This window comes from Schizosaccharomyces japonicus (genome assembly GCF_000149845.2).
Source record: "Schizosaccharomyces japonicus yFS275 unplaced genomic scaffold supercont5.1, whole genome shotgun sequence".
In the NCBI taxonomy this organism is placed as follows: Eukaryota; Fungi; Ascomycota; class Schizosaccharomycetes; order Schizosaccharomycetales; family Schizosaccharomycetaceae; genus Schizosaccharomyces; species Schizosaccharomyces japonicus.
In genome coordinates this window covers 4050616-4065758 of record NW_011627860.1, presented here as the reverse complement: position 1 = coordinate 4065758, position 15143 = coordinate 4050616, and the positions used below count along the sequence as shown (strand labels likewise).

Below are 15143 nucleotides of genomic sequence, written 5' to 3'. Positions count from 1 at the left end.
TATTAAGCGACTATTTGTTTTTGACCAATGAGAGAGCAAGAAGTACGTAAAATCAATTGCAAGTCGCAATATTTACGGACATTTAATATAATACATGGGAAGTGGAGTAGATTGTCTTCACAAACATACACAATAATATAATACCAGAAAAAATTAAAAAATTATTATGGCATCCCCTCTAAATCCACCGCTTGTTTTACACTCCAAACGATTAGTGAGATAACAATTTTGTCGACGTCCCATTGACACCCTTCTACCCCCTCCACCCTCTTACGTCACCCATTAATCGCTTGTTCGGCTATGTTCGAAACGAGCGTTCCGAATTTTACAAAAGGGGTCCAACCTGCACCCTGTCTCCCAGGATTTCTGCCAATTGTACATCAGTCGCTACTACTATTAGGAGCAATTATTGGTAAACCGAGTCGCTTTTTTGCCGCAATAGTACTTTCAGCTGCGCTTAACCGCACGCCGATACCGTTCCTGTAATTTTTACTTAAACTGTCTTTCTAGCAGTTTTCTACGCACTCTTCGTCGTCAATTGCGTCTTCTCTGGCTCATTGTGTGCTTTTGTGCGAGTTTCCTGGCGAATTTTTCCCTTTAACTGTATTTTTTCCGATAATTTGTAATCTTAGACTCAATGACTTATTCTGTCATTGCTGAACAGTCCTCCACGGCTTCAGCAAAGCCATTGGAACCCAAGAAAAATGTTGAACCTACCGTTTCTCCTAGTGCACAGGAGTCGGTGTATCCAAACAACCGTTCTCCGGATTGTATGGCCGATTCCTACGGTAATCCCTACGAATTGCCCGATATTTCCATGAAGGACGTGTACAATGCGATCCCAAAACACTGTTTCGAGCGTAGCTTGGTGCGTTCTTTTTCTTACTTGCTACGTGATCTATTGTGTGTCGTTATCACAGGTGGTTTGGCCCACAAACTCATTCCCTTGCTTCCTTCATCTCTTATAGTTCGTTCAATGGCGTGGACAACGTATGGGTTCATCCAGAGTCTCTTTTTTACGGGACTTTGGGTACTCTCTCATGAGTGTGGACATTCGGCGTTTTCTCCTTACAATTGGGTGAATGACACCGTCGGTTGGATTGTTCATTCGGCGTTGTTTGTGCCCTACTTCTCCTGGAAGTTTACTCACGGCACGCATCACAAGAAGAATGCTCACATGACTGAGGACACTGTCTTCGTTCCCAAGACCGCCGAAGTGAAATTGAACCGCAAAACGGGCGGCACTGGTTGCGATAAGGAGGGTAAAAAAATTAACCTTTACTCAGAAGCTTTTTACGAAGCGATTAATGAGTCGCCTTTAGTTACCTCGCTTAATGTTTTTCTCCAGCAGTCCCTTGGATGGATTGTTCATTTATTTACTAATGCCACGGGTCAGTATCCCCCGGGATATGCTTGGTACAAAATGAACCATTTCCACCCCGGCGCTCCTATGTTCCGCCGCGATCAATTGCGGGCGGTCCTGTTGTCCGATCTGGGAATGCTTGTCGCTTTTGGTGTTCTTATATATCTGATTCGAAAGACTTCTCTTTCCACTGTAGCTTTGTACTATGGTATTCCTTACTATTTTGTTAACGGTTGGCTCGTTTTAATTACATACTTGCAGCATACAGACCCTCTGCTTGCTCGTTATGACAACCGTACATGGAACTTTACTCGAGGTGCTCTTGTCAGTGTTGACCGCGACTTTGGTTTTATTGGCAAGCACTTGTTCCATGATATTATTGAGACTCACGTTCTTCACCACCTCATTTCTCGGATTCCGTTTTATAATGCCCGTGAAGCTACAGAAGCCGTTCGTCCATTGCTTGGCAAATTTTACCTTCGCGACACGACGAACATGTTTGTCGCTTTGTACAGGGCATTCCGCCAATGCCAATGGGTTCAAGACTGTGGCAATGGTGTGTACTTTTTTGAAAACGCTAATAAGGGTCCTGGTGACCGCCGTCTGAAGGTGAAGGCTGTTTAAGCGATTCGTTAAGCGGTTCGCAAAACACCTCTACTTCAGCAATTATTGCTCTGCGTATTGTACTATTTAGTTTAACCCCAATGTTGGAGAAAGTGTTCTTATACTCCTATTGATAATTTTACAAACATGCCTGGTATGGTAATTTTGTATGGAACAATGATTGGGGGGAGGAGGAGGAACAGTTACGAAAGTATGAAGTTGATTCCTTACGTATAGGCCGTTATGTGTGTAGGTTGTCTGTACTGAGACGATAAGTAGCAGGGTTTTGTTGCATGCAAACCAGCTAGTAAATGTCAACCTGATACATCATAGAGAATTGCATAGCCTGTGTCCGGATGTGTCCGTTTCTTGCCAACTAATAATGTACAAACGACCTTAAAAAACCTTTTGCTCATGCCTGCTATATATACCCTGCCTTTCTGTTTCTCTAAGTAATAAATAAAATATAAAAGAAATGTTATCGATGAATGCATGCCATTGACTGGTCGTGCAAATGATTGCTCCATCACTGTTTAAAACGATGCTTTAAGTTGCTTCCTTAACAAGCACGACAATTCCACTGTCTAGTGATGAATTTGAGTTTCAGTTTAGTTCAGTTTAGAGATGCTCTTGTCGTTGTTAAGCTGCTTGATTCCCGCAAGACTTGGGTGGGAACAACACAGTCATCTAATACAATCATTACCGAATATAAGGTACATTGAAGATGTTGTTCAAGAATGCAGTTTCTGCATCCATTTTCAAGAACAGACATTGACATTCCTATTGTTTCATGGTTTAATTGATTCTTATATCCGCAAGAGGATATCTTGAATACACGCACGAAAGCGATATTCTTGTTTATCAAATTCGTCTGGATCTTCCAATTTGCTTTTGTTGCTGCACAACCGTACAAAGTACTTTTGCTGAAAGACTCTGGGCAAAAACAGATCTAACAGTATCCAAAGTGAGGCGCCCACTAGCTCCATAGAACGATACTTAACAAATCCAACATCTGTTCGGGTAGTTAGATATGCTGGACAACATCATCATTATGATTTTTCGAACCTTTCATGGTAAGTAGCAAAATTCCCTGCCAATTATACATCAACTTTTCTCTGTCCGAATTACGTAGCAAACGAAAGAATTCATGCTCAAAGAGCAGGGGAGTAAAAAAGGCCTCTATTGAAGGCATACTTAGAACATAGATATTGTATTTGAGGAGTGACAACACCCGTCGTTCGTATACCTTTCCGAAAAGTTAGCTCTCATAGTCATAAGTTCGTTCCTGTATCCTCACATCAAGTTCAGAAAGCGGCAGACTCGGCGCTAAAGTCGCACAAAAGGTTTTTCGCGCTATATCAGTGTCAGCTGAATAAATATAAATCATTAAAAAATAATTCGTTCAATCATACACACTGTAAAGTCACTTGTAAGTTTACAAGCAATAAATAAAGAGCCGATAGCATAAACTTTAAATTCGTTCCGTCTAATATCAGGTTTCCGCGAAAAACACCGATCCAGCAAAGTAACAGCAATGCAAAGGGTGTCCATGGATACATAATCTACAGCTTCCTGTGCAAAAATTGTCAGTCATCGGTTTCAAAAACAAAGTAGTGAATAACACACCTCGTATAGAACGGTAAAGAATTGCTGTCTTTTGTCGGCAAATGCCTTGTTTCTTATAAGTCTCTGTGGGGAAATTTTTTTCATAGCTTCTTCTTCTTGCTCAATTATACGTTTCAATGTGATGTTTAAGTTTAATGATTCGAGATACCTTTGCAATGAATAAGCCAATTCATAGTCGCCAAAGGTACTACTGGTTTGAGACAAGGGATCATCTGAAATTGAGTCTGAACAAAGAGGATCGGAGAAGGGTTCTTGAGTTTCGCATTGAACAGACATGTTTTGACTTTTTCGTTTTGCTAGTTTGGTTTAATAATTGATAATAAATATAGACAGATGGTTTGTAAGATGAAAGAAGAATGTTGAAAGAGGTGTGATTGTGAGTCTGTTTTCTTGTACTTGAGGGTGGATAGGAATGGGAAAGGATAAGTTTCAAAATGAACGTAGACGCGTGAATATACTTTGCATAACGTCACTGACGCGACGCGTCTTTCATTTAAGTCGCGCGTGTAATTTGTAACTTAAAACAAAAAACAATTACAATGAAACATTTGGACTTGTTACTCATTCACTGACATAGCACGTTTTTTCGGCTGTGAAAAAATGTTGCGTTGAGCGATGACTGTTTGTCTAGTCTGCTTGCCTTTTGCTAAAGTCCATTATGTAAACTGGAACAGTAAGAGAATCATTATTTCGACTCTAAAACATAAATTGTACTGCATTATAATGCCTTTGTTCTCTTGAATTGGCCAGGCATTTTTTTTCTAAATAAATAAATAATCTTCTAATCGTGACGACAATGAATAATGCATAGTGATATTGTTTATGAGATACATGGTGAACCCCTTGGTATTAGATTGCGTCGCAGAGCATTCTATGAACACAGCCACTGTATAATTTAGTGAGAATTGCGACCATAACGATAGTGTCTCGAACATCCAATTGAAATATTATCATCCCAAATTTGCCCACTCAGAAGAAAAGACATATTAATTTTAGTCGGATTCCCTTGGGACTTGAGTTATGGACACTTTTGTTTAAATGCCTCGGTTAATGAAGCTTACATGATAAACGAAGAGTAGTGAATTAAACATGCGAACGACTGTTCGTTTCTTTTACAGTGTCGCTTGACATTACGGGATGAAGTGTTGAATAAGCAAGCAGAATTCCAAGTATGACATGAGATTGTGGCAGTGTACGACTCGGAAACAGACAGGATTTGTCATTGAATCAGGACCACATTTACAAAACTGAGACATGTAAGGGAGCCGCATGTAAAGTCGCTAAGATTGCTTTCGTTGCTAACTGATATCGCAAGATCCATTGGAGAAAGTATCAAGAGTGCGAAGTTAGTGCGAAATTCAAGGCGCATCTTGGGGGAGTTGTGACAACGAAGAATCATAGATTGAGAAGTAATTGTCTTGGAAAATAGTATAAATAGGTGTCCATAATCCTCCGCTTTCACCATCCAAAGACGAATCAATTCATCTTTACAACAACAACAACTACTTCTTCAATTCTCAACATGAACTCTGCTCCCGTTTCCAACGTTCCCGCTAAGACTGATGCCACCAACCACCATGTCGCCATTCCTTACCACAACTGGTAAGTAAACTTGCCGAAAAGGAAGCGAAAAGCGACTCGCTTGGATGAGCTTAAAGGTTCATTCGAGCATTCGCTTCCTTCCTTGAGTACACTTTTTCCGTAACTAACATGCGTGCAGCATCATTGCTTAAGTTTCTTCCTTAGCAATCGCCAATTGAGCTTCTACCCATTGGGATATTCATAATTCCAATAACATTATTTTTCTCAGTAATTTGTGCTTCACTTTGGAATGTGTTTGAAACCAACAAAACCAAGAAAGTAATCTTCAGGTCGGAGAGTTGATCGGCGTAGCACCTTGGGCGAAGTAGGGGTTACTAATCAAATTTCAAGTTATATAGTTATTCAGGAAAAGAGTTACGACATGTCAGCTGTTGCTTAATAGCTCTCTCATTTAAATCTGGTATACAAGCAGAATTTGCTAGTTTGCCGTTTGAGACAATGTGCTTTATAGCCAGATCCCTTATATAAAACATCACTGGAATGAAATTATGAAATCGGTTCGTGTCTTGAATTGAGCAATGGATTATAATAATGTCAATTTATAAAAAACCCGGCTTAAATGCCTCCAATATTAAGATTCGTCATGTTATTAATAATTTGTAGGGAATTATCCGTTCACTACTGTTCGTTTTTGCGAGAATAATAAAATTAATGACCAGTTTTCACTAAGACGATATTCCTATTGTTAACAATAATCGCAATATTTTCCTTGTTTCCATTTTCTTCTCTCCTTCTGCTTGTATGATTATTTTAATTTGCTTTCTGATTAACTTTTTATATTCAAAGCTATTTAATAAATTCACATAGTTTTAGTTACCCTTATTAGTTTCACTCTTAACGATCCAGAATCGTCTTGAAACGCAACATTCTAAAGCTGCCGTGCAGTTTGTTTGCATCTGTCGCATTAACACAGATTTGGCGCTTGATTCCAGGGCCTTCTTGCGAAAATAGAGCGCACACACTATATACTCATCACTATGAAATCCCTCTTTCTGTCACCAATGCGGTTTCATCGTCGCATAGTTCAATTAACGTTTTCGGCTTTGTTGACTTGGCGAATTGCTGATAAGTGAGAAAATCAGTATGAAGCAGTAGCAACTGTTACTAGTGAAAATGTAATTGTTCAAAAAACAAAAAGAAAAGCAGAAATAAACCATCCGACAGAGGATCCGTTGCTTGTAAGAATTTACTTTGTAAAACGCTATTTTATGTGATCGAGTAAATGCAAAGAAAACTAGTGCTGCTACATGATTCTTTAATTGATTCGTGCAACTCTCGTTGTAGTTATAAATACATGAAATTCTATGAAGATACTCTCAGAGTATCTACAAAATGGCATGTCTTAATTAATAAATAACATTCATAAATAATCCAATCACAGCAACACAAAAATCAATTAAGGTTGCTAATCCTACCCCTAGTCCCGTATTAATTCTTTTGCGTTCCTATGCGCCGAAGTCGTTCACCAAAGATATATAAAATGGGAAGTATTCCAGACAAACCAATTGTACAGAATCCAAGAAGTGAGAAACCCCGACCATAACCGAGTTTATCAAAAAGTTTCACTGCAAACAATGAAAAGAGCATTCCTACTAACAAACCTAAATAAGTAAGACCCGCCTTTTGGATGGGAAAATGATATTCACCCTCCCAAATTGCGGGAATTCCAGTAAAAAAGAGGTACAAGACGCCTGAAATCATTGACTGGATTAGCGCTATGCAAATTGCAATGGGTCTTGTTATGAGAATTAGAAGTGGACGAGTAAGTGCATCTACTAGAATGCGAACTATGGGTTTTCTTTCCGCTTCCCCTTCTTTCGGGACATTTGCATTACCCGAATTTTCAATTGCCGATGATGCATTTTTGTTCTTTTGTTCCAAAACAGGTTTATAAGTCTCTTTGAGAAACAGGAACGAAAATACCGTCACAATTGCTGAAAGAATGAGTAAGAGCCAAAAAACCCATCTCCACTTTCCTGTTGAAGATATAAATCCAGAGATGACAGGTGCAAGAGTTGGTCCACACGTAACACCCAACAAATAGTAACCAATATACTTTCCCCTTTCTATTTTGGTAAACATATCGTTCATGCTATATAGCCGTTAGTTTATGTAGTAATATATATATACATGTATTATTTATAATCAAACTACCCGGTGACAAAGCAAGGTTGAAGGGAAAACACGTGGATACATGTATGTAACTAATGGATGTCAAGTAAAAAAAAGTGTCAAAGCAGATAAGTGTCTTCGCCCACTAAACAATTTGACTAATAAGTGTCGAGGTATCTGACAAGTATCCATCTTCCGTATGGAATGAAAAGGAAGAGAGGTCGTCGGCCGAGTAGCTAGGAGGAGGAAGAGTCCTTTGGCTACAAGGACTTAAATTACTGCGAGGGTAGTAATAGCGAGATGCTGGATCAAAGTCATCAGGTGAATAATAAAACGTTTCGTAGTCATACAGTGGGGCATTTGGCTCCATAGGAGAAACAGCCGGTGCAGGTGGAGGTAGACCAGCAACGAGTCTGCTACCATTGCATCGGCTTATACCAATACTTCCATAAGCAATTTGAGGATGACTATTACGATACTTTTGTAGGAGCCGTAAGTAGCGCATTCTGTGATTGAATCCATGAGCAGGGAATGGATATGGATCGGGTTCGCCGTCGGTATTGTCAGGTACACTCAAGACGACGTCCACATTTTCACGCTCCCCTTCCACGGCAATAGTCTGTTCCCCAGCACGCACTGTCTCAGTGTATGGAGGAAGTGAAGCGGTCGATTCACCCGCCGGCATGGCATACATGTCCGTTCCACCGGCTCGCCGCTCGTCTTCTACACAGCAGAATATGGATCGCAAAAGTCGATTTGGCTTGTGTTTATAATCGATGTATCTCCGAAGTGCAACAAGAAAAAGTATAAAAACCGGAATGGTAAGAAGCACGACAAAGAGCTAGATGAATATATTAGTAAATTAGGGCATAATTTGTCTTATCGTCTGCTTACAAAAAGGATATCCTCAGGCGCATTCGTGGGTTCAGGCAAGTCATCTGCATACGCCCGAGGAGTTGTAGCCCTCGTATCTTCTGAAGGTTGATTCATAGTTGAATCAAAACCCAAGTTGTCCGTAGCCAGACAAATACCAAGAATAAGATATAAGCAAAGAACGAGTAACTTGCCTATGCTTTCCAAGGGAGCAGAAAACGCTAAAGAACAAGAACCGATGCCTTCAGCATATAGACTTTAATGTAAACAAATAAACATAACGAATAGTACCACGTGAACGGCACTCAACTGTTCGACAGACTTATTTTTCGAAATAGTGCTATTAAAATAGGTATCTCAATACCAAATGAATGTCTATAATTGATCAATCGTAAGAGTACTTCAATGTACATTGATGAATAGGACAAATCAAGACAAACATTCTAAGAGGAAAAAAAAACAGGTGTTAGCAAACAGCTTCATTGTCTCTGCCAATTTATATCGATTCCGTCAAGTTGAAAATTTAAGCAGACAATTCTGTTAATAACTAAACGTAACAAAAAAGAGTCTTCCCGCGTATGCATGTGTTTTATGAACGAAGCATACGTAATAACAAGACATAACACGAACTAATGTGCCGTTTGTTCATGAGGCCTGCTTAACAGTTGTTCTGTTTTGGCCTGTTATAGGTCATTTTACCACTCCTAGTACCAAGTAGCATGGCACCAGAAAAGCAAGAGAAAACAGTTTCGTCTACAAATAAGCTCACTGCAGCGAGTTTTCGTGAGCTTTTGGAACGTCTAGCACTCGCAGACGGTGCTGGAGAAGAAGAGGAAAGTGTTATTCCCAAAAAGTTCGAGGAGTACAAGTTTTGGAAAACTCAACCAGTTCCTAAGTTTGGTATGCAAATAAAAGTGAATGATCCGCAACTAACAGTTTAAAAGATGACGAGAATGATGTTGAGGGACCGATTGATCCAAACACAAACATTTCCGCCGTTCCTACGGAACCATTGCGCATGTTGAAAGATTTTGAATGGGTTACGTTGGACGTTTGCGATGAGAAGCAGGTATGCACAGAAAAATGTCTTCGCGTTAGTGAGAGCTTCACGTGCTAATGATATCTTTTCTTGTTTATAGTTAACGGAAATTTATTCGCTGTTAACGGAGAATTACGTGGAAGATTCTTCCTCCATGCTTCGTTTTGACTATTCTGCAAAGTTTTTACAATGGGCTCTTATGCCTCCTGGTTATGTCAAGGATTGGCACGTCGGTGTTCGTGTCAAGTCGTCTGGAAAACTTGTCGCTTTCATTTCAGCGATTCCCGTACAAGTTCGTGTTCGTGACAGAGTTTTTGAGCGTTGTTCTGAGGTCAACTTCCTCTGCGTTCACAAGAAGTTACGTAGCAAGCGACTAACGCCTGTCCTTATCAAAGAAGTCACTCGTCGTTGTCATTTGAAGAATATCTGGCAAGCTATTTACACCGCCGGAATTGTGGTTCCCAGTCCCATCAGTACGTGTAGATACTTGCATCGCAGCATCAACTGGAAAAAGCTGTATGACATTGGCTTCTCCCCTCTTCCTCTTGGTTCAAGCGAAGAACGTGAAATTGAACGTTTCGGTCTGCCTAAGAAGACTGAACTTCCCAACCTTCGTAGAATGGAAGCAAAGGACGTGGAACAGGTTTGTGATCTACTGACCCGATTTTTGGAACGTTATGAACTTGCCCAGCTGTTTACGCACAAAGAAGTTGAACACTGGTTGTTGTGTGGTAATCCTGTTTCTAAGGGACCTGTTATTTGGACCTACGTTGTCGAGGTTTGTGTTTTCATTTTTTTTTTTTTTAGTATACAGTTTTCTTTCTAACTCTCTGTTTACAGGACCCAGAAACGAAGAAGATCACCGATTTCTTTTCATTTTACTCTTTGCCTTCCTCCGTCAGTGGTAACCCTAAGTACAACCACATTTCAGCGGCATACTTGTTTTACTATGCCACCGAATCATATCCACGCGACGGTTCCGATTCTGCTCAAGAAAAGTATATTCACCGTCTGAAGGAGCTTCTTCAAAGTGCCCTTATTCTGGCCAACAATGTATGTTTCCCTTTCTTTGTGGGTGTTTCAAACGCTCCCAAACTGTAATTGGTCATACTAACACAAGAATAGCTCCATTTTGATGTTTTCAACGCAGTCACTGCTTTGGATAACAACCTCTTTTTGAAGGATCTTTTGTTTGGCGAAGGCGATGGTTACTTGAATTACTATATGTACAACTATCGCTGTCCGAAGATTCCTGGTGGAATCACAGAGAAAAGAGCTATTGATAAAAGCAGACCTAGTGGAGTTGGTTTCGTTATGATTTAATGAAATCAGCTTTCAATACGCTTTGGTCCTAAAAGTTTTGGAATCCGAATTTCTTCTTGCTTGAACAAAAGCATCTTATCTCTGCTATTCATTACGGCAAAGATGTTCGGCATTCTACAGTTACGAACCATACAATTCCTCATCACTTTCACTTTTTATATTTCAATCACCCCCGACGTCCACAACAAACAAATCAAAACTTGTCAAATCATTTACGCGGTGTTTTTACCGTGTAATTAAATCAATTTATGAGTATTTGACAAAGGCTTTTTCTTCACAGTCTTTTCTATGTGGTCTTGCTGTAAGAGGGTTGTCCACACCAAATTTCTTCAACCAATACGAAAAGGTTGGTTTTGTTATAGAAGAGCAATGTCTACCGTTCCAGAAAACATTAACGAGCTTATTGCCGCTCAAGGAAACGTCGTGCGTTCTTTGAAAGCGCAGGGAGCACCGAAAACGGAAGTTGATGCTCAAGTCAGCAAATTGCTTGAGTTGAAGAACCTTAAGCTTGGTGATGCCAAGAATGGCTCCAAAAAGGGTACTCAGTTCACGTTGAAAACTCCTAAGGGAACTCGTGACTGGGCAGAAAAGGATGTTGCTCTTCGCGAGAAAATCTTTGGTACTGTAACCGACATTTTCAAGCGTCACGGAGGTGTCACACTTGACACTCCTGTCTTCGAACTCAAAGAGATTCTTACTGGAAAGTATGGTGAGGACAGCAAGCTTATCTATGACCTTAAGGATCAAGGAGGTGAACTTTGTTCTCTTCGTTATGATTTGACCGTTCCATTTGCTCGTTGGTTGGCCATGAACCCCAAGATTACCAGCATTAAGCGTTTCCACATTGCAAAGGTCTACCGGAGAGACCAACCTGCTATGACTAAGGGTCGTATGCGTGAGTTCTACCAATGCGATTTCGACATTGCCGGAACCTTTGATTCTATGGTCGCCGATTCTGAGGCTCTTAAGATTCTTGTTGAAGCTCTTGACGCTTTGAACGTCGGAAAGTACACGATTAAGTTGAACCATCGTAAAATCCTCGACGGAATTTTTGAAGTGTGCGGCGTCCCTTCCGATAAGATTCGTACCATTTCCAGTGCTGTCGACAAGCTGGACAAGATGCCTTGGGAAAACGTAAAGGAGGAGATGACCGAGGAGAAGGGTTTGCCTGAGGAGGTCGCTGACCGTATCGGTGAGTATGTTCTACTGAAGGGTGGCCCCGAGCTTCTTGCTAAGCTGAAGGCTGACGAAAAACTTTCTGCAAACAAGTCTGCTTCGGGTGCCTTTGAAGACATGAAGTTGCTCTTTGAATATATGGAAAACTTTGGTATTCTGGACCGTTTCTCCTTCGATATGTCTTTGGCCCGCGGCTTGGATTATTACACCGGTATCATTTTTGAGGCCGTCACAGAGGCCTCTGCTCCCAAAAAGATTGCTAGCAAAAAGGATGTCAAGAAGAGCGACGATCCTGAAGCTGACCGTTCGAACGACGATACTATTGGTGTCGGTTCTATTGCTGCTGGTGGACGTTATGACAACTTGGTCGGTATGTTTTCGAGCAGAAAGAACGCACAGCTCCCTTGTGTCGGTATTTCTCTTGGCCTGGAGCGTATCTTCTCTATTCTTCGCAACCGTATTCCCGATGACGAGCTTCGTGCCAACGAAGTCGAAGTCTACGTTATGGCCTTCGGCGGCGGCAAGGAGTGGACTGGTTTCTTAAAGGAGCGTATGAACGTTTGTAGCGAGCTTTGGGCCGCCGGTATCAAGGCTGAGTTCTTGTACAAGGTGAAGGCTAAACCCCGCCAACAGTTTGAGGCCGCCGACAAATATGGTGTCCCTGTTGCTGTGATTCTCGGTCAAGATGAGTTCAATGGCGGAAATGTGCGTATCAAGCGCATGGGTCAAAAAGAGAACAGTGATGAAGGCGTTCTCGTTCCTCGTGCTTCTATGGTGTCAGAGCTTAAAAAACTCCTTGCTTCTTTGTAAGGAATTTTCAACCTAGATTCCCAAATTTAATATTACATATCTTTAGAACAATTGTTTATTCTGGTGTAAGTAAATTTTTAAACATGATGCTAGTATGCTGTAGTATTTTGAAAGGTATAAGTGATCATTGTGAGCTTACAGATCTAATAAGCCTTTTGAAGGATTGATACTGTTGCGGAAGTTTGTCGCAACGGGACCAATTGTGACATTGGGGTCAAAATCCTCAGCAACGTTCGAGTAACCAAGCGTTCCAGCATTACCGAAATTGCGAGACGTACGCCAGAGATCGTTGGGTGCTCCATTATACATGTAACCCTCAGAAGAAAAACTTGAAGATGAGCGCACAGGTCTGGGAGGAGTGGAATTCACACTTTCGTTTTGTTCTTCAGGTTCATCAACACCGTTCCGTCGATCAAGACGTTGACGCAAAACAGGACTGTAAGCTGGATAAATTGTACGAGCGCCTTTAATGAACTGGTTAGGCGGCTTATGGTAAACCGACGCTAAGGTCGAGAGATTTAGCAGAAGTTGTTCAGTCAGATCAGGATCAGAGGTTCCAGTCTCAACATCAATGTCGGACTTCTTAGACAATACAACATTACGGGCTAAATCAGGACTAAGAGAGAGAAGACGAGAGTACATGATACCCTTGTCTCGCAAATCTGGGTCTGATGACTCGTCAACTACTCGTTTGAGTACAGCTGTAATTAATTCACTTCCCTGAGTAGGCATCTTTAAGAAAAGCTTCATTGCAGCAGTTAACAGAGTTTGTTGAATGGTAACTGGTTCGTCAGAAAATCCATCAAAAAACTCGGAAAGAAGCGTAATGGAACCGTCGATGCGTTCGGCATATTCACCCAAAATCCAAATGATCGCCCCCTTTGCTTCGGCGTCTTCAAACGATTCAAACTCCTCAAGCAGCTCCGAAATGAGATGCTCGTAGCGACCGGGATACCGACGCAGAATGTCTCGCATCACAATCACAATCTCTTGGACAACATAGGTGATTTTAGTTTCAGCCAACTCCAAGAGATGGTCGACGCATTCATCAGCTTTGGACTCAACTTTAAGCGCCAGTAAACCAATATATCGAAGAACCTTGCGAACAAATTCAACGTCAATTTCTGTGGCGTAGTCAACAAACTCGCTCAAGATGTCCGATAAATTGTGCTCATCTGCCAGCTTAACCAAAACGCTGAGCTTCTCAAGTTTAATGTAGATAGGGTCGTCGTATTTGCAATAAAAAATATGGATGTCTTGCTTAAAGATGTCTGGGTTAAGATCCAATATGATTTGAATATTCCGGAGCACAACATACTGAAGTGCAGGTGATTTTCCTGCAACAAGCGATACAAGCGGAGGACCAATCTTGTACAAATACTCGTTCACTCGTTCGTCAGATTGCATATAGTTGGTAAAGTACAGAATAGCTTTTACAGCGCCCATGCATACCGCAGCATTGGCATGCTGCAGCCAAGGCAGTATTCTGTCTGCAAATTGTTCAGCGATGCCGCGTTCTTGCGGCGTAAACAGTTGCACAGAATCTAGAATTACAGCTTGTAACCACTGAGAACACTCATCTAAACACGTAAGGAGATTCGAGGCAACACTCCGGCTGATTTGAATTTTAAGATTGCTCGATCTCTCAGTAATAATGGATAGTGCAGCTAAGGCATTGGCAACGACCTAAAAGTTAGTTACCATGTCTGAGGATAAATTTACACATACGATGGCGTTCCCATCATCAAGTCTTTCTTGAAGTCGTTTAATCAAGTTTGCTGACTCTGTAAGTCTTTTGTCGTGAGAGTAAAGTTTTGCAACACTGATAACAGCTGTTTTCCGGACGTATGGGTCCTCATCATTTAACAAACGAACGAGTGGGTCTAGTACGGCAAGCCAAAACTTTTTCACATGAATGCTTGACATTGTACGAAGAGAGAAAGCACGAACAAGAGGATCTGGATCATCCAAATCTCGAAGCATAATGGGAATTGCTTCGGCCGCAATGGTTGGTTTTATACTTGCGTAATTAAGAATATATAGGAAGCAAAGCTTTTTGATTTCCAAATTAGTTGTATTCATGCACGCCAAGACATCTTGGAATAAAGAGCTCATGTCATATCCATATGTCATATTAGAAACAACCTTTTTCAAGGCATTAATCCGTTTCGACTTGGATTTGTCTTTTTTCTCGCCCGTCAGCTCCAAATGCAATTCATGGGCTCTTTCCTATACAAAAGTACAATGTAAGTATTTCGGGACTTCTTATAAACATTAAAATAAGAATTACCATCGTCGAATGGCTCGAAGCACTAGTCATTATGCAGTAATTTCACCTGTTCCAACTCGGTTTTGGAGAGGCTCGGTCCGCAAAAGGGGTACACCCGAGATACTTATTTAGAGCTCGTTTAAAGCATGGAAAACCCTTGTCTCACTGTAGTTAAAAAGGTTCTTACACAACCTCCTTCATTGTTGCGTTTGTAGTTATGATTGAAAAACGGATTACAATAAGTCAAACGGAAACTGAGACGCACTTTAAAAAAGCGTTTTCCCGTTTTGTAAATAGATTTCATTAACTAGAGTATAATCATTAAAAGAACAGAAGAGGAAGCGGTC

General features: G+C 40.9%; 7 protein-coding genes across 7 annotated transcripts; 3 read left to right on the top strand and 4 right to left on the bottom strand.

The window, feature by feature from the left end:
• Positions 1-360: 360 nt before the first annotated feature.
• On the top strand, positions 361-2197 carry SJAG_00099 (Delta(12) fatty acid desaturase). Its single transcript, XM_002171360.2, has one exon. It carries the CDS (start codon positions 638-640, stop codon positions 1985-1987), a length of 1350 nt encoding a protein of 449 aa, XP_002171396.1. The 5' UTR covers positions 361-637; the 3' UTR covers positions 1988-2197.
• On the bottom strand, positions 562-4044 carry SJAG_00100 (meiosis specific cyclin Crs1). Its single transcript, XM_002171361.2, has 6 exons — positions 3593-4044; positions 3379-3538; positions 3264-3319; positions 3032-3212; positions 1619-2978; positions 562-1581 (listed from the first exon to the last, which is right to left on the bottom strand). The coding sequence occupies exons 1-5, from the start codon at positions 3866-3868 to the stop codon at positions 2773-2775; spliced, it is 879 nt and encodes a 292-aa protein (XP_002171397.2). The 5' UTR covers positions 3869-4044; the 3' UTR covers positions 562-1581; positions 1619-2772.
• A 2477-nt stretch (positions 4045-6521) lies between these two features.
• SJAG_05178 (membrane transporter) lies at positions 6522-7391 on the bottom strand. The gene has a single exon (XM_002171362.2). The coding sequence runs from the start codon at positions 7283-7285 to the stop codon at positions 6623-6625; it is 663 nt and encodes a 220-aa protein (XP_002171398.1). The 5' UTR covers positions 7286-7391; the 3' UTR covers positions 6522-6622.
• On the bottom strand, positions 7312-10876 carry SJAG_00101 (hypothetical protein). The gene is made up of 2 exons (XM_002171363.2): positions 8201-10876; positions 7312-8147 (listed from the first exon to the last, which is right to left on the bottom strand). Exons 1-2 carry the CDS (start codon positions 8294-8296, stop codon positions 7452-7454), a joined length of 792 nt encoding a protein of 263 aa, XP_002171399.1. The 5' UTR covers positions 8297-10876; the 3' UTR covers positions 7312-7451.
• Positions 8899-10777, top strand: SJAG_00102 (N-myristoyltransferase 1; the record flags this gene model as incomplete). Its single annotated transcript, XM_002171364.1, has 5 exons — positions 8899-9079; positions 9124-9248; positions 9319-9996; positions 10059-10271; positions 10577-10777. 5 exons carry the CDS (start codon positions 8899-8901, stop codon positions 10775-10777), a joined length of 1398 nt encoding a protein of 465 aa, XP_002171400.1.
• Positions 10877-10910: 34 nt separating the features above from the next.
• SJAG_00103 (cytoplasmic histidine-tRNA ligase Hrs1) lies at positions 10911-12527 on the top strand (the record flags this gene model as incomplete). Its single annotated transcript, XM_002171365.1, has 1 exon — positions 10911-12527. One exon carries the CDS (start codon positions 10911-10913, stop codon positions 12525-12527), a length of 1617 nt encoding a protein of 538 aa, XP_002171401.1.
• Positions 12528-12662: 135 nt separating this feature from the next.
• SJAG_00104 (AP-2 adaptor complex subunit Apl1) lies at positions 12663-15100 on the bottom strand (the record flags this gene model as incomplete). Its single annotated transcript, XM_002171366.1, has 3 exons — positions 12663-14213; positions 14403-14756; positions 14984-15100. The coding sequence occupies 3 exons, from the start codon at positions 15098-15100 to the stop codon at positions 12663-12665; spliced, it is 2022 nt and encodes a 673-aa protein (XP_002171402.1).
• Positions 15101-15143: the final 43 nt, after the last annotated feature.